The 26,801-nt window shown below is 43.9% G+C and overlaps 1 protein-coding gene across 1 annotated transcript in view; it reads left to right on the forward strand.

Moving 5' to 3' along the window:
* Nucleotides 1–26,305, forward strand: part of dpf3 (double PHD fingers 3) — a 177,958-nt gene extending 151,653 nt beyond the window's left edge. The window contains exons 4-9 of the mRNA XM_078233723.1: nucleotides 16,166–16,290; nucleotides 20,292–20,375; nucleotides 25,047–25,122; nucleotides 25,297–25,338; nucleotides 25,571–25,708; nucleotides 26,137–26,305. Coding sequence (XP_078089849.1) covers nucleotides 16,166–16,290; nucleotides 20,292–20,375; nucleotides 25,047–25,122; nucleotides 25,297–25,338; nucleotides 25,571–25,708; nucleotides 26,137–26,174 — 503 coding nt within the window. The 3' untranslated portion in view covers nucleotides 26,175–26,305. The remainder of the gene's footprint in view (nucleotides 1–16,165; nucleotides 16,291–20,291; nucleotides 20,376–25,046; nucleotides 25,123–25,296; nucleotides 25,339–25,570; nucleotides 25,709–26,136) is intronic.
* The last annotated feature ends 496 nt before the right edge of the window (nucleotides 26,306–26,801 follow it).

Below are 26,801 nucleotides of genomic sequence, written 5' to 3' on the forward strand. Positions count from 1 at the left end.
ATAAAATAATGAGGGGCGTAGATCAACTAGATAGTCAATATCTTTACCCAAAGGTAGGGGAGTCTAAAACTAGAGGGCGTAGGTTTAAGGTGAGAGGGGAGAGATACAAAAGTGTCCAGAGGGGCAATATTTTCACTCAGAGGGTGGTCAGTGTCTGGAACAAGCTGCCAGAGATAGAGGTGGATACAATTTTGTCTTTTAAAAAGTGTTTACAGTGACATAGGTGAGATGGATATAAAGGGATATGGGCCAAATGCGGGCAATTGGGACTAGGTTAGTGGTTAAAAACAAAGGGGCAGCATGGACAGGTTGGGCCGAAAGGCCTGTTTCCATGCTGTAAACCTCAATGACTCTAGACCCATCTTCCCCATGTAACTGTCTAAACGCTTTTTAAAAGACAAAATTGTACCCGCCTCTACTACTACCTCTGGCAGCTTGTTCCAGACACTCACCACCCTCTTTGTGAAAAATTGCTCTCGATCTTTTTGTATCTCCCCTTAAACAAATGCACCCTAGTTTTAGACTTCCCTACTTTCGGTGGTGGAGGCAGAGACCCTAAACTGTTTTATAAAGTACCTGGATCTGCATCTTAAGTGCTGTAAGCTACAGGATATGGGGCCAATGCAGGAAGATGGGATTAGAAAGAACATCTGTGTGTCCTCAGGCTGGCATGGACAAAATAGGCCAAATGGCCTTCTATGCTGTAAATCTTTTATGGTTCTATGGAGGAGGCAAAGGAGGGAGAGGTGATGCAAAGCGCTACTGAAACATCCTGTCCCGGGTCAAAGGGAATCAGAACAAGGAAAGAAGGTCAGGAGGAGGGACCCCGAGGCAAATTGCCAGACCAAGGATATACTGTAGGAGATTTTCCTATTGACAAGTGAATGAGTGATCAATGCCGGGTACATCGGTGCATGTCAGAGCCATGTTCTTCATGAAGGCCTGACATGCAATTGAAATGGAGACCAGTGGCTTTAATGGGACTGCCACACTCAATTTCTTTGTCTGTGGATTGTTCTGGGATCAATATGATACCTCGGTGGCACCTCACAGTCCATAACACACTGATGCTTCTTTTATGTGAGGTTTTCGCTGGGCAAAGATAGCCAGCCTGCGAGATTTACCAGCTTCACAGCCATGGTGGCAGAGTGGTTAGAATCATAGAATCCTTACATTGCAGAAGGAGCCCATCTGGCTCATCGAGCCTGCACCAACAACAATCCTGCACAAGCCCTATCCTCTTCACCCCATGTATTTACCTTGCTCGTCCTCTGACATTAAGGGACTATTTAGCATGGCCAATCAACCTAACCCACACATCTTTGGACTGTGGGAGGAAACTGGAGCACCCGGAGGAAACCCATGATTTGATTTGATTTATTATTGTCGCGTGTATTAGCATAGAGTGAAAAGTATTGTTTCTTGCGCGCTACACAGACAAAGCATACCATTCTAAGAAAAGGAAAGGAGAGAGTGCAGAATGGTGTTATAGTCATAGCTTGAGTGTAGAGAAAGATCAACTTAATTCAAGATAAGTCCATTCAAAAGTCTGATGGCAGCAGGAAAAGTCTGTTCTTGAATCAGTTGGTACGAGACCTCATACTTTTGTATCTTTTTTCCTACAGAAGAAGGTGGAAAAGAGTATGTCCGGGATGCGTGGGGTCCTTAATTATGCTGGCTGCTTTTCCGAGACAGCGGGAAGTGTAGCCAGGATCAATGGATGGGAGGTTGGTTTGCATGATTGATTGGGCTACATTCATGACCTTCTCTAATTTCTTGTGGTCTTGGATAGAGCAAGAGCCATACCAAGCTGTGATACAACCAGAAAGAATGCTTTCTATGATGCATCTGTAAAAGTTGGTGAGGGTCACAGCTGACTTGCCAAATTTCCTTTGTCTTCTGAGAAAGTAGAAGCATTTGTGGGCTTTCTTAACTATAGTGTCGGCATGGAGTGACCAGACAGGTTGTTGATGATCTGGACACCTAAAAACTTGAAGCTCTCGGTCATTTCTACTTCATGCCCATTGATGTAGACAGGGGCATGTTCTCCACTATACTTCCTGAAGTTGAGGACAATCTTCTTTGTTTTGTTGACATTGAGGGAGAGATTATTGTCATCAGACCAGTTCACCAGCGAGAACGTGAGAGGGGGTGAACTGGAGGAGAATGAGAGGTCCTCGAAGCCTGATGATCTAGGGGCTCAGGAACCTGAAGAGGTTGATGAGGATCAGTTCGAATGCAATGATGCCATTGAGGAAGCAAGACGTGAGAGATGTGCCTTTGATGATTTAATCCCTGACAGATTTCGGGAAGAGTCAATTGAAGGCATGGGGAGATGGCCACAGTTCTCCTAACACTCAAAAGAACAAAGAAAGGTACCGCACAGGAAGAGGCTCTTTGGCCCTCCAAGCCTGCACCAATCATGATGCCTTAACTAAACTAAAACAAAACCTACTGCCCTTACTCGGTCGTAAACCTCTATTCCCTCCTTATTCATGTACCCATCCAGATGCCTCTTAAATGTTGCTAATGTGCCTGCTTCCGCCACCTCCTCTGGCAGTGTGTTCCAGGCACCCACCAATCTGCATGAAAAACTTCCCCTGCACATCTCCCTTAAACTTCTCCCTCTCACCGTCAACCTGTGTCCCCTTGTAATTGCCATTGCCTTTCATCTCAGGGGATGTCCATCCATTCAAATTCAAAAAAAGTCCCGCATTCACACTTGCACCTTCTGGCCTCATGCTTCATCATAGAAAATCATAGAAACCCTACAGAACAGAAAGAGGCCATTTGGCCCATCGAGTCTGCACTGACCACAGTCCCACTCAGGCCCTACCCCCATATCCCTACATATTTATCCACTAATCCCTCTAACCTACACATCTCAGGACACTAAGGGCAATTTTTAGCATGGCCAATCAACCTAACCCGCACATCTTTGGACTGTGGGAGGAAACCGGAGCACCCGGAGGAAACCCACACAGACACGAGGAGAATGTGCAAACTCCACAGAGACAGTGAACCAAGCCGGGAATTGAACCCAGGTCCCTGGAGCTGTGAAGCAGCAGTGCTAACCACTGTGCTACCGTGCCGCCCATAAGACTGCAAATCGCTGCAAAGGTCCGCGGTGACTTTTGTGCGTGCTCACTCAGCAAAGTGAAGAGCCTACTGAACAACGAGAGTGACACGAGAAATGACTTGAAGCAGTCACCGCCACATAATTACAAATTTACAGCGGCAATGAGATGAGGACATGGCTTGGGATCTCCTCCTCTCCTCCATGTCTAGTCTTTTGCCAGTACCACTGAGGAGAGACAACTGCCGCTACTCACTCCAAGCTGATAAGCAACTCACACACAATGATCTTTCATGAGAAAGAAAGATTAGAAGCTCATATATTACACACATTGAGTAAAGAGTTTAACACATCTCCCTGATATCACACACAAACATAGAAGATAGGAGCAGGTGGAGGCCATTTGGCCCTTCAAGCCTGCTCCGTCATTCATTACGATCATGGCTGATCATCCAACTCAATAGCCTAATCCTACTTTTTCCCCGTAACCTTTGATCCCATTTGCCCCCAGTGCTATATCCAGCCGTCTCTTGAATACATTCAATGTTTTGGCATCAACTACTTCCTGTGGTTATGAATTCCACAGGCTCACCACTCTTTGGGTGAAGAAATGTCTCCTCGCCTCCGTCTTAAATGATCTACCCCGAATCCTCAGACTGTGATCGGGAACATCCTCCCTGCATGTATCCTGTCTAGTCCTGTTAGAATTTTATAAGTCTTGATGAGATTCCTCCCCTCATTTGTCTGAACTCCAGCGAAAACAATCCTAGCCTAGCCAATCTCTCCTCATACATCAGTCCCGCCATCTCCAGAATCAGCCTGGTAAACTTTCGCTGCACTCTTTTGAGAGCAAGAACATCTTTCCTCAGAAAAAGCGACCAAAACTGCACACAATACCGTAGGTGTGGCTCACCAAGGCCTGTATAGTTGCAACAACACATCCCTGCTCCTGTATTCGAAACCTCTTGCAATGAAGGCCAACATGCCATTTGCCTTCTTTACCGCCTGCTGCACCTGGATTCTTACCTTCAGTGACTGGTGCACAAGGACACTCAGGTCCCGCTGCACACTCCCCTCTCCCAATTTGCAGTCATTCAGGTAGTAATCTGCCTTCCTGTTTTTGCTTCCAAAGTGAATAACCTCTCTCTCACTCCAAATTATACTGCATCTGCCATTGATTTGCCCACTGTCTTGTTGAAGTTGTACAAGACATTGGTAAGTCCACACTTGGAATACTGTGTGCAATTCTGGTCACCCTATTATAGAAAGGATATAATTAAACTAGAAAGAGTGCAGAAAAGATTTACTCGGGTGCTACCAGGACTTGATGGTTTGAGTTATAAAGAGAGGTTGGATAGACTGGGACTTCTTTCTCTGGAGCGTAGGAGGCTGAGAGGTGATTTTATAGAGGTCTATAAAATAATGAGGGGCATAGACAAGGTAGATAGTCATTATCTTTTCCCAAAGGTAGGGGAGTCTAAAACTAGAGGGCATAGGTTTAAGGTGAGAGGGGAGAGATACAAAAGTGTCCAGAGGGGCAATTTTTTCACACAGAGGGTGGTGAGTGTCTGGAATAAGCTGCCAGAGGTAGTAGTAGAGGCAGGTACAATTTTGTCTTTTTAAAAAGCATTTAGATAGTTACATGGGTATAGAACATAGAACATAGAAAGCCACAGCACAAACAGGCCCTTCGGCCCACAAGTTGCGCCGATCACATCCCCACCTCTAGGCCTATCTATAGCCCTCAATCCCATTAAATCCCATGTACTCATCCAGAAGTCTCTTAAAAGACCCCAACGAGTTTGCTTCCACCACCACCGACGTCAGCCGATTCCACTCACCCACCACCCTCTGAGTGAAAAACTTACCCCTGACATCCCCCCTGTACCTACCCCCCAGCACCTTAAACCTGTGTCCTCTCGTAGCAACCATTTCAGCCCTTGGAAATAGCCTCTGAGAGTCCACCCTATCCAGACCCCTCAACATCTTGTAAACCTCTATCAGGTCACCTCTCATCCTTCGTCTCTCCAGGGAGAAGAGACCAAGCTCCCTCAACCTATCCTCATAAGGCATGCCCCCCAATCCAGGCAACATCCTTGTAAATCTCCTCTGCACCCTTTCAATGGCTTCAACATCTTTCCTGTAATGAGGTGACCAGAACTGCGCGCAGTACTCCAAGTGGGGTCTAACCAGGGTCCTATAAAGCTGCAGCATTATCTCCCGACTCCTAAACTCAATCCCTCGATTAATGAAGGCTAGTACGCCATACGCCTTCTTGACCGCATCCTCCACCTGCGAGGCCGATTTAAGAGTCCTATGGACCCGGACCCCAAGGTCCTTCTGATCCTCTACACTGCTAAGAATGGTACCCTTCATTTTATACTGCTGCTCCATCCCATTGGATCTGCCAAAATGGATCACTACACACTTATCCGGGTTGAAGTCCATCTGCCACTTCTCCGCCCAGTCTTGCATTCTATCTATGTCTCGCTGCAACTTCTGACATCCCTCCAAACTATCCACAACACCACCTACCTTGGTGTCGTCAGCAAACTTACCAACCCATCCCTCCACTTCCTCATCCAGGTCATTTATGAAAATGACAAACAGCAAGGGTCCCAGAACAGATCCCTGGGGCACTCCACTGGTCACTGACCTCCATGCAGAGAAAGACCCCTCCACAGCCACTCTCTGCCTTCTGCAGGCAAGCCAGTTCTGGATCCACAAGGCAACAGCCCCTTGGATCCCATGCCCTCTCACTATGATGGGTATGATGGGTATAGAGGGATATGGGCCAAATGCGGGCAATTGGGATTAGTTTAGGGTTTTTTTTTAAAAAAGGGCGGCATAGACAAGTTGGGCCGAAGGGCCTGTTTCCATGCTGTAAACCTCTATGACATTCGCCCAACCTGCCTAGATCATTCTGAAGGATCTCTGCATCCTTGCCACAGTTTATCCTCGTCACAGTTCAACCTTCTACCCAACTTGGTATCCTCTGCAAACTTTGATTTGTTCCCTCATCCAAATCAATAATATATATTGTGAATATCTGGGGTCCCAGCACTGATCCCTGTGGCACCCCACTAGTTACTGTCTGCCAATTTGAAGAGCACCCATTAATTCCTACTCTTTGTTTCCTCTCTGCCAACCAGTTTTCTATCCATCTCAATACACTTCCTCTAATCCCATATACTTTAATCTTGCACGCATAGGTGCAGAGGCTATCTTCAATGAGATTGACATCACATGGTAGTGCTTTCTTTACAGTGGTATCACACCCATAACCCAAAAGTGAATTCAAAATGTCTTTATTTTACTAACCCTGCCACTATATCTGGGTGCAGCCTCGATATCCACAGCATAGGTAGCAACAGCCTGCTGACTGCTGCGTCCTGCTGTCTGTGATGACTTTAGTGTGTGTCGTCTGGTTGCCCGGGGTCTGGAAGAGCCCACTCTGATGAAGGTCTCGTGATCAGGGGCAGACACTACTTCCTCAATATCAGTAACTGGACTGGAAGGAGTCACAGGTAGAATTCGGAGCAGTTGGACATCCTTGGAGTGCCTTGAGAGGAAGCCCCTGGGGTGTTGGCTGATGCTCATCCTGCCTTTTGGGTGCCTGAGGGTCTCACTTTAATTATTTTAGGAGGTACTGCACCTGGAGGAAAGTCAAGGAGCCTCACCCCCCTGTTGCTTACATCTGGATGGTGCCTGCCAAGATTTGTGGCCATGGAGTGCATGCCAAGCACAAATCCAGCAAGACCAGTTGGACCAGGGTGTCTACTATGGTGGTTTCCAATCTTAGTAAGAAGTTTATCAACACCAGGTTAAAGTTCAACAGGTTTATTTGGTAGCAAAAGCCGCAAGCTTTCGGAGCCTTAAGCCCCTTCTTCAGGTGAATGGGAATTCTGTTCACAAACAGGGCATATAAAGACGCAAACTCAATTTACAGAATAATGGTTGGAATACGAATACTTACAGCTAATCAAGTCTTTAAGATACAAACAATGTGAGTGGAGAGAGCATTAAGACAGGTTAAAGAGATGTGTATTGTCTCCAGACAGGACAGCCAGTGAGACTCTGCAGGTCCAGGCAAGTGTGACATGAACCCAATATCCCAGTTCAGGCCGCACACATGAGGACGGCCTCAACCAGATCTCTTGTTCTTTAACTCTCCCCAATGCCCTACCATTAACTGAGTAAGTCTTGCCCTGATTCGATCTACCAAAATTCATCACCTCGCATTTATCTAAATTAAACTCCATCTGCCATTTGTCAGCCCACTGGCCCAATTGATCAAGATCCCGTTGCAATCCTAGATAACCTCCTTCAGTGTCCACTATGCCACCAATCTTGGGTCATCTGCAAACTTACTAACCATGCCCCCTAAATTCTCATGTAAGTCATTAATATAAATGACAAATAACAGTGGGTCCAGCACCGATCCCTGAGGCACACTGCTGGTCACAGGCTTCCAGTTTGAAAAACAACCCTCTACAACCACCCTCTGGCTTCTGTCATCAAGCCAATTTTGTATCCATTTGGCCACCTCATCCTGGATCCAGTGAGATTTAACCTTATGCAACAACCTATCATGTGTTACCTTGTCAAAGGTCTTGCTAAAGTCCATGTAGACAACATCAATTGCACTGCCCTCATCTACCTTCTTGGTTACCCCTTGAAAAATCTCAGTTAACTTTGTGAGACATGATTTTCCAGTCTCAAAGCCATGCTGACTGTCCCTGATCAGTTGTTGCCTCTCTAAATGCCTGTGGATCTGTCTCTCAGAAGGTCTCTACCTTCTACCAACTTACCTACGACAGATGTGAGGCTCACTGGCTTGTAGTTCCCAGGCTTTTCCCTGCAGTCCTTTTTAAACAAAGGCACAACATTTGCCACCCTCCAATCTTCAGGCACTTGTGGCTGTCGATGATTCAAATATCTCTGCTAGAGGACCCGCAATTTTCTCCCTTACCTCCCACAATGTCCTGGAAAACACCATCACTTCAAAGAACTCTAACAAATTTGTACGTCCTGATCTCTCATGCACACAGTCTTTTACACGCTTACTAATGGAGTGAGTTACTGTAGTGGCATACTCGTCCAGGCTAGTCGCACGGTTTTAAAATACTGACCAGTCCACTGACTCCAAGCAGCCCGTAGGAGGTCATCTGATTCCTCAGACCAACATTGCACGACTTTCTCTGATGGATTTTCCCGCTTCAGTTTTTGCTTGTAAGCCGGGAGCAGGAGCACAGCCTTGTGGTCTGATCTGCCAAAATGTGGGCGAGTGATAGAATGATAGGCATGTTTGATATTTGTGTCGCAGTGGTCTAGGATGTTTGGGCCTCTGGTGGAACAGGAGACATGGTGGTGGTAGCTTGGTAGTACGCTCTTGAGCTTGGCCTGATTGAAGTCCCCGGCCATGATGAACAAGGCCTCGGGATGTTTCATCTCAAGGCTATTTGTAGTGGTGTATATGTTGTCCAGTGTGATCTTCATGTCCGCATGGGGTGGGATGTAAGCTGCCACCAGGATAACGGAGGTGAACTCCCGCCTAAGGTAGTAGGGGCGGCATTTAGCGTCAGATATTCTAGGTCCGGGGAGCAGAAAGTTTCCAGTGTTGTTACATCTAGGCACTACGAGGTGTTGATTAGGAAGCAGACCCCACCTCCCCAAGCCTTGCCTGAGGCTGCTGTATGGTCCATTCGATGCATTGAGAAGCCCTCTGGTTGTAGGGCACTGTCTGGTGAAGCAAAAGTGAGCCACGTCTCCGTGAAACAGTGTACAGAGCAGTCCCTCACTTCTCTTTGGAAAGTGAGTCTGGCTCTAAGTTCGTCTAGCTTGTTTTCCAAAGATTGGACATTTGCAAGTAGTAAGCTGGAGAGGGGAGGTTTTGGGGACCGTGTTATTTCACACTCATCTGCAGGCCTGCACTTTTCCACGCATCCTGGAGTCCCCGGAGTCCCCTGGAATCGTCTTTTTGAGCCTGGGCGATGGTGAGAGTGGTTTGCGGTGTTAAGGGTATAGTTCTGTCCAATAAGATTCTTTGCTCTGGTCAGTGTGTGGGTGGAGGATTTGTTGCCTTGCTTGCAGTTCCTGCGTTGATAGATGGGTCTGCACTGTCGGGCATTCTGGGTCGCTGTCGGGCTGCGTTTTGGCTTCGCCGGCCATGTAATATCCAGACCATGCTCCGGCGTGGACGGGTTGAAAGCCGGTAAGTGGATGATGTCCCTGGGGCCGTGGTCACGTATGAGTCTGTTTATTGGGGTCCACTGGGCCACTGCCAGATCGGGGTCTTCCTTCAGAGGTCGGAGATCTCCAGACCTGCAAGTAAATTTAAAAGAGCAGTGTTAGTGATTGTTGGGCTGTGAGAGTTTTTTTTTAAGGAGTGTAGGGTGATTGTAGAAAGGGGGGAGTGGAGGGAGTGCTTGGAGCCTGAAGGAGGTCGCAGCTCTCTGGGTCAGAGGGGTTGGGGGCTGGGGTGGGGGGGGGGGCTTCAGGGTTGCAGGTCTGGTCATTGGGGGCCAGCAGAGTGAAGGTCCCGGCTCACACGGCATTTTCCTTGCCTCTAGGAGTCTTCCGAATGTAGGCTCAAGCTTCTAGGGCATTTTTCTGGTCTATGGAAGCCGGTGTAGAGGAATCCCCGGCTGGGACTACAACAATCTGAGGTCCCTATCTGCTTCAAGAATACGACCATTATCCCGGTACCTAAGAAAAACCAAGCAGCGTGCTTAATGACTACCGGCCGGTGGCTCTGACACCCATCATTATGAAGTGCTTAGAAAGGCTAGTCATGGCACGAATCAATTCCAGCCTCTCGGACTATCTGGATCCACTACAGTTTGCCTACTGCTGCAACAGGTCCACAGCAGATGTCATTTCCCTGGCCCTGCACTCAACCCTGGAATACCTAGATAACAAAGACACCTATGTCAGATTCCTATTTATTGACTACAGCTCAGCCTTCAACACCATTATTCCCACGAAACGTATCTCCAAACTCCGTGGCCTGGGTCTTGGCATCTCTCTCTGCGACTGGATCATGAACTTCCTAACTCTCAGACTACAATCAGTAAGGATGGGCAACAACACCTCCTCCACGATCAGCCTCAACACCAGTGCCCCACAAGGCTGTGTTCTCAGCCCCCTTCTATACTCCTTATACACCTATGACTGTATGGCCAAATTTCCCATCAGTTCAATTTTCAAGTTTGCTGACCACACCACCATAGTGGGTCGACTCTCAAACAATGACGAGACAGAGTACAGGAATGCGATAGAGAATCTGGTGAACTGGTGCGGCGACAATAATCTCTCCCTCAACATCAACAAAATGAAGGAGATTGTCATTGACTTCAAGAAGCGTAAAGGAGGACATGCCCCTGTCAGCATCAACGGGGATGAAATAGAAAGGGTCAAGAGCTTCAAGTTCTTAGGTATCCAGATCACCAACAACCTGTCCTGGTCCCCCCATGCTGACATTATAGTTAAAGCCCACCAACACCTTTATTTTCTCAGAAGACTAAAGAAATTTGGCATGTTAGCTATGACTCTCACCAACTTTTACAGATGCACCATAGAAAGCATTCTTTCTGGTTGTATATCACAGCTTGGTATGGCTCCTGCTCTGTCCAAGACCGCAAGGAACTACAAAAGGTCATGAATGTAGCCCAATCCATCACGCAAACCAACTTCCCATCCATTGACTCTGTCTACACTTCCCACTGCCTCGGCAAAGCAGCCAGCCTAAATAGGGACCCCACGCACCCCGGACATTCTCTCTTCCACCACCTTCCGTCGGGAAAAAGATACAAAAATCTGAGGTCGCGTACCAACCGACTCAAGAACAGCTTCTTCCCTGCTGCTGTCAGACTTTTGAATGGATTTAACTTGCATTAAGTTTATCTTTGTCTACACCCTAGCTATGACTGTAACACTACATTCTGCACTCTCTTGTTTCCTTCTCTATGAACGGAATGCTTTGTCTGTATAGCGTGCAAGAAACAATACTTTTCACTGTATGCTAATACATGTGACAATAATAAATCAAATCAAATGCACAAAGCTGTGCTGACTACTCCTAATCAAGCCCTGTCTTTCCAAATGCCTGTATGTCTTATCCCTCAGAGTCCTCTCTAGTAACTTACCCACCATAGATGTTAGGCTTACCTGTCTATAATTCCCAGGTTTTTCTTTGCAGCCCTTCTTAAATAATGGCACAACATTTGCTACCCTCCAGTCTTCTAGTACCTCACCCTTGGCTAACAATGATGCAAATATCTCATGATGTGGTGTTGTTAAAACTCTGACTGTAAATATCTCAACCAGGGCTCCTGCAATTTCTTCTCTCGCTCACGCAGTGTTCTTGGATATACCTGGTCAGGGCCAGGAGATTTATCCACCTTCATGTATTTTAATACGGCCATCGCCGCCTCCACTGTAATGTGAACTGTCCCCAATATATCGCCACTAACCTTCCCAGGTTCCCAAGTCTTCATGTCTTTCTCCACAGAAAGCAGAGGAAAAATATTTGGAAATTCTATTTGGAATTTCTCACCCTGTGCTGCCTTTAAATCCATGGATCTGCACTCCCAGGAGTACGTTGCCAAAATGGCCAAAAAATCTTTAACTTCACTTTCACTGCATTGATCCCCAACTCTTTCCTCAAAACCCCGAGCTCCTTTTGGTGGATATCCAACTGTGTGACAATGCTGGCTGTTGGTCCACGACCTGGTATGTGAGCCATCTCGGCTCATCTCAGCTGTACTTACAACATGGGCTTGTGCAAGTGCACAAGCCCATGGAGAGACTCATCAGGAATGAGATGCAGACAGAGTGAGGGTGAGACTATTGGGAATTTGGAGCTGACTGGGAATTCAGTGCCGAGGGGAAAGAGATGCTTTCTGTTTTTTCTCCTCGCTTTCTAACTTTTAAATCCTAAGAATGATCCTGCCACACTGCAGTAGTAGAGGAGAAAAGGGAAAGAGCTGATTGATAAGAAGTAAGTTTGGGTAAGTATTTAATACTTCTATCATTTTTTTGTGGTTTTTAGTTTGTAAGGGTTTTATTCGGTAGTAACGAGAATCAGGAAAGAAGGGCCCTAGAGAATTGGATATAATCTGATATCAAGCAATTTCCAAAAGTTTAATTTAAAAGGATAAGACATAGCAGGAGAGCTCCGAGCCATGGTACGCTCTTTGTGCTTTATGTGGGAAGCCGGGAAGATTTCCAGTGCCTGGGGCCAGCATGTGTGCAGGAAATGTCTTCAGCTACAGCTCCAGGAAGCCCGAGTTTTGGAACTGGAGAGCCTCCTTGGCCCTAGCACCAGGGAGGCAACATAATATGTTGGAGTCTCGTTTGTGACCATAGAAACACCTATTGATCCCCCTTTGAATTGTATCCCCTATAACTATTTGCATTCTCACACTTTTTAACCCTCCCCTCTGCAGCAGACCCAACCATGGTGCAACAAATTTAGCTGTTGCTGTTTTCCCCGGAGAGGCCCTTCCCTCCAACGGTATCCAAAATGGTAAATCTGTTTTGCAAGGGACAGGAGATTCTTGCATTGCCTGCCCAGCCCTCTTGCTCTGTCTGGTGATCACCCATTTCCTTCCTGCCTTTGGAGTCTGTGACCACCTCTCTATACCTGCTATCCACCATACTCTCCATCTCACAGATGCTCCACAGTGTCTGCAGATGCCACTCTTGCCCCAAAACTTGGGCTTCCACGAGCTGCAGCTGGAGACACTTCCTGCACATATGCTGGCTCCAGGCTTGGAAATGTTCCCGGCCTCCCACATGAAGCATGAAGAGCATACCATGGCTTGTAGCTCTCCTGCTATGACATACCCCTGTAAGTTAAATCTTTGGAAGATACTTGAAATCAGATTACATCAAATTCACTTGGGCGCTTCTTTCCTGCTCTTCATTATTGCTGAATTTAACCCGTACAGATATAAGCCACAAAAATGACCTCTGAAGTGACAAGTGATAAAACTATTAAATACTTAGCCACCCTTACCCACTACTTACCAATCATCCCTTTCCCTTGTGTCCTCTACTCCAGAAAGTCCACTCTTAGGATTTAAAAATTAGAAAGCATGGTGAAAAAGTAGAAACCACCTCTTCCTCTCTGCACCTAATTTCTACAGCTCCAAATTCCTAATAGCCCCACACTCTCTCTGGCTGTGGTCTCACTTCGGGTCAGGTCTCTCCCACAGTTCGTGTGCAAGCTCACAGACATCTCTAACAGTCTACTGGAAACAGGTGGGATATAGTGAAATGTTTGTGTTTGGATGGTGTTTGAATGTGGCGCCCAGAATATTGTTCCTGCTGGATAATGGTGGCTGGATGAATCAACTCCAAACTTACCAGGTGGTTTGGAGAGATTCTCAGCTATGCATAATTAATTAGCTTTCAAGCACTGAATTGGGCACAGGTATCTGCCATTCCTAACAGCGGGATAAGCTCTGCAAAACCCGCTTGCCACCACACTTAGTCTAAAAAATGGAAGATTCTCCTCTATAATTCTGAGAGCATTGGTTGGTTCACACTTGCTGTGAACAATTCTGGTCCTCCATATTATGTTATAAATAAAATATATAGCAGCAGTGGGGATGCAAATAAGATTTGTGAGGACAGTATCAAAACTGAAAGGTTATACATATCAGGAAAGATTGAACAGGCTGGGACAGTTTGCACTGAAAAAAGACTATGGGTAACCTGACAGAGGTCTTTGAGATTATGAAAAGATTTGCTAGGATAGATATAAAGACGATGTTCTACTTGCCGGGGAGACCTGAACTGGGTGTCGCAAATCCTAAGATAATCACCAACAAAGTCATTCTAGAATTCAGGAGAAACTCCTTAACCCATGACCACTTCCATCATGAAGGACAAGGGCAGTGGATACATGGGAACACCATCACCTGCAAGTTCCCCTCCAAGCCGCTCACCATCCTTACTTGGAAGTATATCATCATTACTTCCCAGCCACTGGGTCAAAATCCTGGAATTCCCTCCCTAATGACATTCTGGGTCAACCTACAGCACATGGACTGCAGCAATTCAAAAAGGCAGCTCAAGGGCAACTAGGGATGGCCAATAAATGCTGGCCTGCCAATGACGCCCATGTCCCATGACTGAATTTAAAAAAACAAAGTACTTAGAATGGAACTCATGAGAGTAGTTGTGGCAACAAACAAGATTAATTTAAGGAGAAGTTAGGTAAACACATGAAGTAAGAAGGAAAGCTCTGTTTAGTGGAATCACATAGAAATATGGAAGTTAGGAGGAGGCCATTTGGCCCTTCGAGCCTGCTCCACCATTCATTATGATCATGGCTGATCGTCCAACTCAATAGCTTAACCCTGCTTTCTCCCCATAACTTTTGATCCCATTTGCCTCAAGTGCTATATCCAGCTGCCTCTTGAATACATTCAATGTTTTGGCATCAACTACTTCCTGTGGTAATGAATTCCACAGGCTCACCACTCTTTGGGTGAAGAAATGTCTCCGCACCTCCGTCCTAAATCGTCTGCCCTGAATCCTCAGACTGTGACCCCTGGTTCTGGACTCCCCCATCATCAGGAACATCCTCCCTGCATCTACCCTGTCCAGTCCTGTTAGAATTTTATAAATCTCTATGAGATCCCCCCTCATTCATCTGAACTCCAGCGAAAACAATCCCAACCTAGTCAATCTCTCCTCATACATCAGTCCCGCCATCCCCAGAATCAGCCTGGTAAACCTTTGCTGAACTCCCTTGAGGACAAGAACATCCTCCTCAGAAAAGGAGACCAAAACTGCACACAATACTGTAGGTGTGTCCTCACCAACCCCTGTATAATTGCAACAACATATCCCTGCCCCTGTACTCGAAACCTCTTGCAATGAAGACCAATATACCATTTGCCTTCTTTACTGCCTGCCGCACCTGCATGCTTACCTTCAGTGACTGGTGCACAAGGACACTCGGATCCCGTTGCATACACCCCTCTCCCCAATTTAATCTGCCGCCTTATTTTTGCTTCCAAAGTGAATAACCTCAGATTTATCCAAATTATTCTGCATCTGCCATTGAGTTGCCCACTCACCCAACCTGTCCAGGTCATTCTGAAGGATCTCTTCAACCTCGTCACAGTTTACCCTCCCACCCAACTGGTATAATCTGCAAACTTTGAGATGTTACATTTTGTTTCCTCATCCAAATCATTAATATATATTGTGAATATCTGGGGTGCCAGCACCGATCCCACTAGTTACCGCCTGCCAATTTGAAAAGTACACATTAATTCCTACTCTTTGTTTCCTCTCTACCAACCAGTTTTCTATCCATCTCAATACACTTCCCCCAATCCCATGCGCTTTAATCTTACACAATAATCTCTTATGTGGGATTTCGTCAGATGCTTTCTGAAAGTCCAAATATACTACATCGACTGGCTCCCACTTGTCAACTCTACTCATTACATCTTCAGAGAATTCCAACAAAGCACGATTTCCCCTTCATAAATCCATGCTGACTCTGTCTGATCCCGCCACTGCTTTCTAAATGCTCTGCTATAAAGTCCTTGATAATAGGTTTTGAAAATTTTCCCCACTACCCATGTTAAGCTTACTGGTCTACCCTGTTTTCTCTCTATCTCCCTTTTTGAATATTGGAGTGACATTAGCTACCCTCCAATCTGCAGAGACTGTTCCCGAGTCTATAGAATCCTGGGAGATGACCACCAATACATCCACTATTTCTAGAGCCACTTCCTTAAGTACTCTGGGATGTCGAGTTGGTGAGGAAGTGTGGGAAGAAGCCTTTGTGGAGCACAAACACTGAGGTGGATGAGTTCTGTGCTGTTAATACTATGTAATCAGTCAAGTTACAAAGTCAACACTGGCCAAGGTTTCATCCAATTTACATCGGTTAGTCGTTGGTAACTAACCCTTGCAAAGTACCACCTGAGAACAACATCCCATTCCTCTTGTGTCCTTGCATGTATTGTCAGCTGCCAAATCCATTCCCACCTGTCCTGGAACTCTGAACCACTCCAATCAGGTTTTATTGTAATATGTATAATTTCCATTTTTGCATAGAAGATGAGATCTCTTTAAAAAAGGATGGTGTGACAGCTGAAGGGACAACATTGGAAGCTCTGCTCCGTGGGGAGGCACTGGAGAAAAATGAATCAAAAGATGAAGAAGCCCTCAATGAAATTCAGGTCTGTCATTTTATCTCTTCAGGAAAGTGGCAGTTGGCAGAGCACAGCTAATCTCTACAACAAGGGTAACCAATCTTTATATTCACAGGAATTATTATATCATTATATCAGTCTCTTGTCATCAGACCATTTGCTGTTTCTGAACTACAGAATTCCTACAGTACAGAAGGAGGCCCATTCAACCCATCGAGTCTGCACCAACTCTGAGTGAGCATCTTACCCAGATGCATGCTCTTAGCCCACCTTCCCATAATCCCCAACACCACCAATTGGGTAAAATTTGTGATGAGCTTTAAACTTCTCTTTTATGACACAATGTAGTGCCTCTGACTGATATAATTTTGCCTTTCTCACTTCTTTCTGCACAGAAACTTTTGGGGGGGTGGGGGTGCGCGAGTGATGATTGCTGCAGACAATGCCAATGCCTGGCTAAAGTGTGAAAAGCTGTCAGCTGTTTTTTGCTTTCCTCTCGCAACTCCAATCTGCTCCATGCATAGTGTCTTGAGGTTCCACAATTGACGTGTTTCTAAGATGCTATACATTGCAAAACAGGTTCAATTGTGAAGCCAATTTGCCCTGTCTTGCTCCATACTCCTCTAATAAGGTATCGCATTAACCAGAAAATCTTAGTCATTTTCTGCTTTTCTTAGGAATATAACACTGGATTTGATCTTTAGCATTTTTTAAATGAAGTCAACAAACCCTCATGAAATTATTCAAATTGTATTCAGGACTGGACTTGAATTGTTTATTTATCCCCTACGATTGTATGGCTGTGAAATGTGGATAACTTATAGCTATCAAGAAAAGAAGCTCAACAATTTTTGTGTTCATTGTTCTACAGTGCATTCTGGACATCTCATGGAAGAACAGAATCATAAAGATAAAGTTCCCAAATATGTTGCCATTCATCAAGTAGAGGCAACTTTGGCTTGGAGCTAGTTACATACCTAAGGATTTTCTGTACCATGAAGTAGCCAGAGTAGAGTGCCCAGAGCTTTGCTTCAAGGATGTTTAAAGAATTACATCAAGGAAGCATTGATTCTCGCATCTGGGAGACAGTAGCTGATCACAAAGGAAAATAGCAACATCACCTATGAGTTTGCATGCTCCACCATGAATAAGATTGGGTCTCTTTGTCCATCAGCAAAAGTGCACCATATTAAACTATCCCATCCCCAATGGATGTGACATGCTGCATATCTATCTTAGAGTCATAAAGTTATGTAAATGGAAGGATGTTGACAATGATTATATCCACTTTGGATCAATTCTTTAAGCACTTTGTCTTCTTTGTATGTGTATGTTCTTATTCTTAATCTCCACCCCCTCCTTTTCCCCAAACCTTCCCAAATCCACAAGCCAATTGGCCCAGCTGGCTTTGCATTATTATGTGGAGATGCCGGCGTTGGACTGGGGTGAAGTAAGAAGTCTCACAGAAGTCTTTATGGTCTGCATGGTTTCTGCATGGTTTCCCCAATGTACCATGCCTCGAGGCATGATACATTGGGGAAACCATGCAGACGCTACAACAATGGATGAATGAACACCGCTCGACAATCGCCAGGCAAGACTGTTCTCTTCCTGTGGGGGAGCACTTCAGCAGTCACGGGCATTCAGCCTTGGATCTTCAGGTAAGCGTTCTCCAAGGCGGCCTTCACAACACACGACAGCGCAGAGTCGCTGAGCAGAAACTGATAGCCAAGTTCCGCACACATGAGGACGGCCTAAACCAGGATGTTGGATTTATGTCACATTATCAGTAACCCCCACAGCTTGCCTCCTGGACTTGCAGAATTTCATTAGCTGTTCTGTCTGGAGACAATACACATCTCTTTAACCTGTGTTTAATGTTCCCTCCACCCACATTGTCTGTACATTTAAGATCTGGCTGGCTGTAGGATTCGCATTCTAATCAGTATTCTGCAACTTGATTCTGTCCGTTTGCACTGTTTGAGAGCACATTTCCACTCCATCTGACGAAGGAGCAGTGCTCCGAAAGCTTATCGTATTTGCTACCAAATAAACCTGTTGGACTTTAACCTGGTGTTGTGAGACTTCTTACTTTGCATTATTATCCAGTGTTGGAAGCTTGTATTCTTTTCTTCTGTCCTTTGACAACAGAGCTATTGTATTTGTCTAATTGCACATCGGCAGCTACTTCTTTGATTTTGACTGTTTTCCTGCATCATGTACCAGGAGAAGGAATTACTTATCCCAGGCCTGCAGTTAAAACAAATGATCACTCTTTTTGGTTCACCAGATTCCCCTTCTTTCAGTAAACAAACTTCCTTCACATCCGCCTAATCTGTAGGCTTGTAGGTTGCAGGTCAAATTCTGCATAACCCTTGACCTTTAGACATTGATATTTACAACAATTTGTTTGGATCAAATGGAAAAGGAATTACAGCAGATGCTATGCACAATATCCAGTGTATGATTATCAACAACTCCTTTTAGAATTCTGTAAGAATGAATGAGGTTAAATTTACTACACCCGCTAGCACAATGTCTATGTACTCCTGTGTTGCTTATTTTTTGAAGCGTTATTTATTTACTTATAGTTTCTGCAGAAGTTGGTTTAATACATTAAGGAATCCTTTTAATTATGGCTGGTAATATTAAAGCCTGTTTGCTTGAGGTTTCTTTCTGCAGGATACTTTTATATATGAAATTGAACAAATTATGCATTGAATTAGTTTCCAATTAAGACTATGTCCTTGATGAAAGTCATTTATTTTGTTAAAAATGTAAATACACCAAGGTATCTTAGTTAGTGTGTGCATTTTATTAGATTCTGTGTGTAACCCCCTGCTGACCACTATATGGGGCTACTATTTAAATATTCAATCAACAGGACCCCAAATTCCTAGCGGTTGATGTTGATTTGGCTAATTCCCTGTTTACCCATAAATGTCAGTACTGTAATCGGAATATCAAAAATAAATTTAATAAGTATAATTAACAGACATAAAACAGTGAGCTCTGATCTATAACCATTGGGGCCCATCCGTTGGTGCACACATGGGGAAACTCGTCCTCAGTAACACATTTGTAGATACTGTTCCAGTTGGATTGTATAGTCCCCACCAGTTACTCATGACACACACACACAGTCCAGAAGAGAGACACGTGTGGAAGATGATGCTGTAGGAGGCATCACTTCCTGGCACCTTTTTCTTCCTTCCCGCCCCCAGAGCAATCCGATAGGCTCAGTCCACATCACTCAACAAACAGCATCCTGTTCAGCAAACGACACTGAAACCCACAAGGGACAAAGAAAAATACTTGTAAATGTCTTCCCCACAAATCCCCATTTTTCTCAGTCCCTTACATGTGTAACAGAGCGCCATGTTGAAAAGAAATGGAGGGAAATGGGAAAGGTTGAGTGGTTTCCCAATCCCTTTACTTGTAGGCAAATCAAGTCTTGTGTTCAGGACTGGGTCCTGCGTTCTAGACCCCAACCGTCAGCAGCACCACACACCCATCTGTGAATTTCCTCATCAAAAACGAAGTGCCCCTCTGTGACACAACTTACACTGCAAGTGATACAGGGTCGATGGTGACATAATGGTAATGTCATTTGACTCGTAATCCAGAGGCCACACTATACTCTGGAGACATGGGTTCAAATTCTACCATGGCAGCTGGTGGAATTTGAATTCAATTAATAAATCCGGAATTGAAAGTTAGTTTCATGGGCACCATTACTGAAACCTATCATCAGTTGCCTTAAAAGCCCATCTGGTTCATTAATATCCGGAAGGAAATCTGCCATCCTTACCCGATGTGGACTACATGTGACTCCAGATCTACTATGGTTAACTCTTAACTGCCCTCAGAAATGGCCTAGCAAGCCATTCAGTTCAAGAGCAATTAGGGACCCACATTCCAAGAACAAATAAAGCAAAAGAACAAAATGGGCACAGTTGCTGAAAACTATTGAGATAATGCTGTGGGGTTCGGTGTGGTCCTAATAATTGAATCTTTTATTGCTACAGAGAGTTTTGGACAATGAGGAAAATACAGATGATTTGGAGGAAGATGATGATGTTCCAAAACGTAAAATTAAACCCAGAAGACAGGTAAGAACAATCCCTAAAAGAGACAAATTAATACAATTAAATTTGGTTTTCAGCTTTTAAATTCTTCAAATAAGTATTTCTACATTATTTTTATTACTTTCCATCTTTGCCCATCATTGGCAAATTTTAGTAAGCTGTAATTTCTTGCATAATGTAGAGAACACATCTTCTTGATTTGAATGCTAATGAACAGTTTTATAATTGTGGATTTTGATGCAGAATTGCTCATACTTGTAGGGTTTTTTAAATTAAATAATCTTGTACTGGAACTTTGAGAGGACTCGGCTGAAATTCCTGAATAGCTTCTCGCAAGTATAGAAAGTTTAAAGTTTATTTATTAGTCACAAGTGACACGGCTTACATTAACACTGCAATCAAGTTACTGTGAAATTCCCCTACTCGCCACACTCCGGCGCCTGTTCAGGTCAATGCACCTAACCAGCAAGTCTTTCAGACTGTGGGAGGAAACCCATGCAGACACAGGGAGAACGTGCAAACTCCACTGACAGTGACCCAAGCCGGAATTGAACCGTACAGTTGATTCTCTCCAGGGATTTTGCAGAGGAAATAAACTTGTTTCAAAATGCTCTCATGTTCTCTTCAAAAAGTCCTCTTCAAAAAGTCCTTTTATTTTTGGCAGCCCCCACAAGTAAGTGAGTCTTGTGCAGTTTATGTACTGAACTTTGCAGCTTTTTCTCGCTAATATACAAAGTTAGTGAAGTCCAGGATTTGCTGCTACCCTAACTAATGACACTGCATGTGTAAACTTACATAGGATTCTAAAAATCTTTCTTCAAGATGGAAAGCAAGAAATGTGAACCACTTTGTTTAGGTTGAAACAGGTGAAGTTTGCATTTATTTAAAAATATGTTGGGGTAAATAAAGACACAGATGCTGTGCAGAACAAGAAGTAGTTCAGTATGCATGTGACTACTTGGAGTTTTGTTTTCCCATTTCTGACCAGTGAACTCCTGAAGAGGAGGTTTCTTGCTGTAATATCAGAGATCAATGTGCTTGCTTGTATCTGCGTTGCATTAGAACAGCCAATCCCTGGATGAATTTTTGACTTCTTTAAAAGATGCTCTTAATTTGTTCTGAACAACACAATTTCACATGTCCTGCCCAATATTGATTCCTCAATCAACATCACTAAAACATTTTACATGTTCATTAACAGATTGCCATTTGTGGATGCTGCACTTACTACATTACTAGAATGATTACATTTCAAAAGCACTTTATTAGCTGCCTTGGGGTGCTGTGAAATGCAAGTTTGTTCTTAAATAAGCAAGGATGAAACATTTGTTAACACCTTCTACTGAAGTTGCATTCTCCCCTTACTCTCATCTAAATTATGGAGGTGGGGAATGCCATATTAGTTTTATGCTCCAAGCATTGTATAGCATCTGTTTATATCTTTACACTCCCTTACTCCTAATTATGAATGTTTAATAACTGCAAACACTGTCATTCTTACAACTGATACCTCTTAATATTGTATAATAATTTCAAACAGTTGTTAAAAATTATTAAATTTGGCTTTTAAGGAAGTACTATTAATTTATTTTAATTACAATGTTTAGATTGCAGGGAAACCATGCTTTAATATTTTGAGTGTAACTGAACAAGGAATTAACATTGATATAGCAGATGCTTGAAATCTGAAATAAAAACAGAAAATACTGGAAATATTCAGCAACATTAACTCTGTTGCTTTCTCCACAGCTGCTGCCAGACTGCTGAGTATTTCCAGTATTTTCTGTTTCTGTTAAAAGATTAACATTAGTCTTTTATCTTTTGCTGAAAAACTGTTTTAAAAAACCATTATTATTTTTACCATTAGTGCCTGGTCAGTGCGACACTGCTAGGCAGAAGGATCTGTGTGTACAAGTGCACAAGCCACTAAAAGTGGCAACGCATGTGGAGTAGGTAGTCAAGAAGGCATACGGCATGCTTGCCTTCATCGGCCAGGGCATTTAATTTAAAAATTGGCAAGTCATGTTGTAGCTTTATAGAACCTTAGTGAGGCCGCACTTGGAATATAGTGTTCAATTCTGGTCGCCACACTACCAGAAGGATGTGGAAGCTTTGGAGAGGGTACAGGAAAGATTTACCAGGGTGTTTCCTGGTATGGAGGGCATTAACTATGGGGAGAGGTTGGAGAAACTTGGTTTGTTCTCACTGGAATGATGGAGGTTGAGGGACGACCTGATAGAAGTTTACAGGATTATGAGGGGCATGGACAGAGTGAATAGTCAGAAGCTTTTTCCCAGGGTGGAAGAGTCAATTATTAGAGGGCATATATTTAAGGTGCGAGTGTGAAGGTTGAAAGGAGATGTACGAGGCACATTTTGTACATGGAGAGTGGTGGGTACCTGGAACATAAGAACATAACTTTGATACCCTACACTCAGTCCCCTCCTCCAGATCATCTATGTAAATGGTAAACAGTTGAGGCCCCAGCACCGATCCCTGTGGCACGCCACTGGTCACCAACTGTCAACCAGAAAAGCACCCATTTATTTCAACTCTCTGGTTCCTGTTAGATAGCCAATCCACGCCAACACCTTACCCCCAACTCCGTATACCCCAATCTTCTGTAGCAACCTTTTGTGAGGCACCTTATCGAATGCCTTCTGGAAATCTAAAAACACCACATCCACCGGTTCCCCTCTGTCAACCGCACTAGTCACATCTTCATAAAAATCCAGAAAATTTGTCAAACACGAGTTTCCCTTCATGAATCCATGCTGCGTCTGCTTGATCGAACCATTCTTATCCAGGTGCTCTGCTATTCCCTCTTTAATGATGGACTCCAGCATCTTCCCAACTACGGACGTTAAGCTAACCGGCCTGTAGTTACCCGCCTTTTGTCTACTTCCTTTTTAAAACAGCGGCTTAACAGTAGCTGTTTTCCAATCAGCCGGCACGACCCCAGAGTCCAGCGAATTTTGATAAATAACTACTAACGCATCTGCTATTACCTCAGCCATTTCTTTCAGTACCCTGGGATGCATTCCATCCGGGCCCGGGGACTTGTCTACCTTCAGTCCTATTAGTCTACCAAGCACTACCTCTTTAGTAACAGGAATTGTATTAAGGACCTCACCTCCCACCAACTCTCGATCTCTAATATTCGGTAAACTATTTGTGACTTCCACCGTGAAGACCGACACAAAGAACTTATTTAAAGTCTCAGCCATTTCCTCGTTTTCCACTATTAAATCTCCCCTCTCGTCCTCCAAGGGTCCAACATTCACTCTAGCCACTCTATTCCTTTTTACATATTTGTAAAAACTTTTACTATCATTTTTTATATTTTGAGCTAGTTTAGTTTCATAATCTATCTTTCTTTTCTTAATCGCTTTCTTAGTCGTTCTTTGTTGTTTTTTAAAGCTTTCCCAATCCACTAATTCTCCACTATTTTTGGCCACTCTGTACGCATCTGTTTTTATTATTTTAATACTCTCCTTTATTTCCTTCGTTATCCACGTCTGGTTATCCCTTTTCTTACAGTCCTCCTTTATCACGGAATATATTTTTGCTGAGTACTTAAAAAAATCTCCTTAAAAATCCTCCACTGTTCCTCAGCTGTCCTACCTACCAGTCTGCTCGCCCAGTCTACATTAGCCAATTCCGCCCTCATCCTATCGTACTCCCCTCTGTTCAAGCAGAGGACACTGGTTTGGGACCCTACTTTCTCGCCCTCCATCTGTATCAGAAATCCAACCATATTATGATCACTCAACCCAAGAGGGTCCTTCACAAGAAGATCCTTAATTCTACCTGTCTCATTACACAGTACCAGATCTAAGATAACTCGCTCTCTCGTAGGTTCTGTAACATACTGTTCAATGAAACTACCCCGACAGCATTCTAAGAACTCTTCCTCAAGCTCTCCACGTCCAATTTGAGTCGACCAATCAATATGCAGGTTAATATCCCCCATGATTATTGCTGTTCCATTTTTGCACGCATCCATTATTTGCTTGTTTATAGCCCTCCCCACCTCTAAGTGGAACTCGTTGCCGGGAGAGGTACTGGAAGCAGATGTGATAGTGACTTTTAAGGGGTGTCTTGACAAATGCATGAATAGGATGGGAATAGAGGGGTATGGTCCCCGGAAGGGTCGGGGGTTTTTAGTTCAGATGGGCAGCGTGGTCAGTGCAGGCTTGGAGGTGCCGAAGAGCTTGTTCCTGTGCTGTAATTTTCTTTGTTCTTTGACACCAAACTGGTAGGTTAGGTTGTGGATATCTTTGTAAGCTTCCAGTCCGTTGCCAAGTCATGTAGCTTTGGTTTCCTAATTTTTTTAATTAATGCATCTTGGAGATTTTTTAAACTTTGAGAGATATGCTTCTCTGTAGTTTGTAGCATACTGATGACAGAACACCAAAAGGAAAGCTCATATTTAAGCTCCTAGGTTTCAGTGTTCTATAATCTTAATTTGCCACCTCAAATTAATAACCCATCGCTATCCCCACACTGACAGCCGCTGAATCAATCAAGTTTTGAAAGTGCAATAATCTATAAATTCCTTAACTGATTCCTTTTGCAATATAGGTGGACAAATACATTTCTGAAATCCTAGTGGCAGTTTGCTGTCTTAGTGAAATTGATCAGTCCTAAATTTCAGTCACCTAAATTTATATTATCTTTTCTTGAAATATACAGACACGTGGCATGGGTGGTAGAAAAAGGATCGATTCCACTGCTCAGGAAGACCATGATAAACCATATGTTTGTGACAGTAAGTAATGCAACACTGTGATTACAAGTAGAAATTGTCTTTTGCTGCTTCCTTTAGAAACTACTGATCTCGCATGTGGTACAAGTGTCTCATCTCCCCTCTAGTCTGCTACCTTTATGTCTGTCTTCTGTGAAATTCACTCCTTTTTCTCTTGTTTCTACTTCTCTGTTTCAGATAGTTACAAACAAAAGCATAACTCAAAAACATCTGACAAAGGTACTTTTCAGTCTGAGTAATTGTGCATAGACTGCAGCTGGGATGATTTGCTTCTTGTCTGTTTTTAAATTCCCTTTTGTGTATTTTTATTCATAATATCGTATATCATTGATTACTTCACTCGACTGAAGTGATTAACATTTTTAGAAAAGGCACTGATTAAAATGTATATTGACATAGTTGATTTTATGTAACTAATGTGGTACCATTTTATCTTCTTCTTTTTCTCTAGTCTGTTGCAAGTGGTACAAGAACCGTCCTGGTCTCAGTTATCATCATGCTCATACTCATTTAGCTGACGAGGAAGGAGATGATGACCGAGATTCAACGTCTCATTCACCGCCACTCCTGAGAAATGAAGGTTGCAAACGTAAGATGTGCCCAGTTGCTGTACTGTGCCAATGACAACAGGCCCCACTACATTGTAACAAACCAGGGGAAGATTTCTATGCTCACCATATAGCAGAATCATAAATATGCTCATGTGGATTTCCTCTGGTATTTCTGGCAAAATTGTAAGTGATTATTCTGAGCATTAATCTGTTTTTCCTAAAATATACTGACCAGAGGAAGTCTTCAAGAGTGCATTAACACATTAATGTAGGATGGTATGTGCAGAACTAAAGGAGCAAATGATAGGATTATTAACTGGGATGAATTTTGTACAGAGTAAAATGGGACATTCAAATAGGGGTGAAATGGTTCTCTTTAAAATTAATTTAGAAAATGTTCACTTATTTTCCTGCTGCCATTTATATTTATAACTCATCAAAGCTTGACTTTTGGGCTATTTCATAGAATCTCTACAATGCAGAAAGAGCCATTTGGCCCATTGAGTCGGCATCAACTCTCCGACAGAGTATCCCACCTGGCCCTCTCCCTGCCCTAGTCCCATAACCCCACACATATGCCATGGCTAATCCATCGAACCAACACATCTTGGGTCACTAAGGGGGAATTTACCATGGCCAATCCACCACATCTTTGGACTGTGGGAGGAGACCGGAGGACCCGGAGGAAACCCACAGAGACGCAGGGCGAATGTGCAAAATCGACACACAGTCATCCAAGGCCAGAATTGAATCCGGGTCCCTGGTGCTGTGAGGGTATGGTGAGTGGCGTATTTACGAATTATAGCTTTATAGATTATACTCCCTTTTGGTTTGAAATTTTATGGAAGAAGTCATCTCATTAACTTAGTTCGTTAAATATAAATTTTCAGGGTTTGACTTGGAGCTAGTTTAGCACAGGAATGAAGTGAACTGGAGCGCTAAAGAGAAATCCTCTCTGCCTTGACTACAAATCATTAATGAAGTCTCACTGAAACATATATGGTTTGACAGTTTTGCAGTGAAAGCAGAGATTGAGCCCAGACAATTTAAGGAGAAATGGATAGGTAAAGGAGAGTCTGAAGAATTGCCTTGGGATCAGCAGACAGCTGAATATTGATCAGTATTTGCTCA

This window comes from Mustelus asterias, chromosome 18, assembly GCF_964213995.1.
Source record: "Mustelus asterias chromosome 18, sMusAst1.hap1.1, whole genome shotgun sequence".
Classification (NCBI taxonomy): Eukaryota; Metazoa; Chordata; class Chondrichthyes; order Carcharhiniformes; family Triakidae; genus Mustelus; species Mustelus asterias.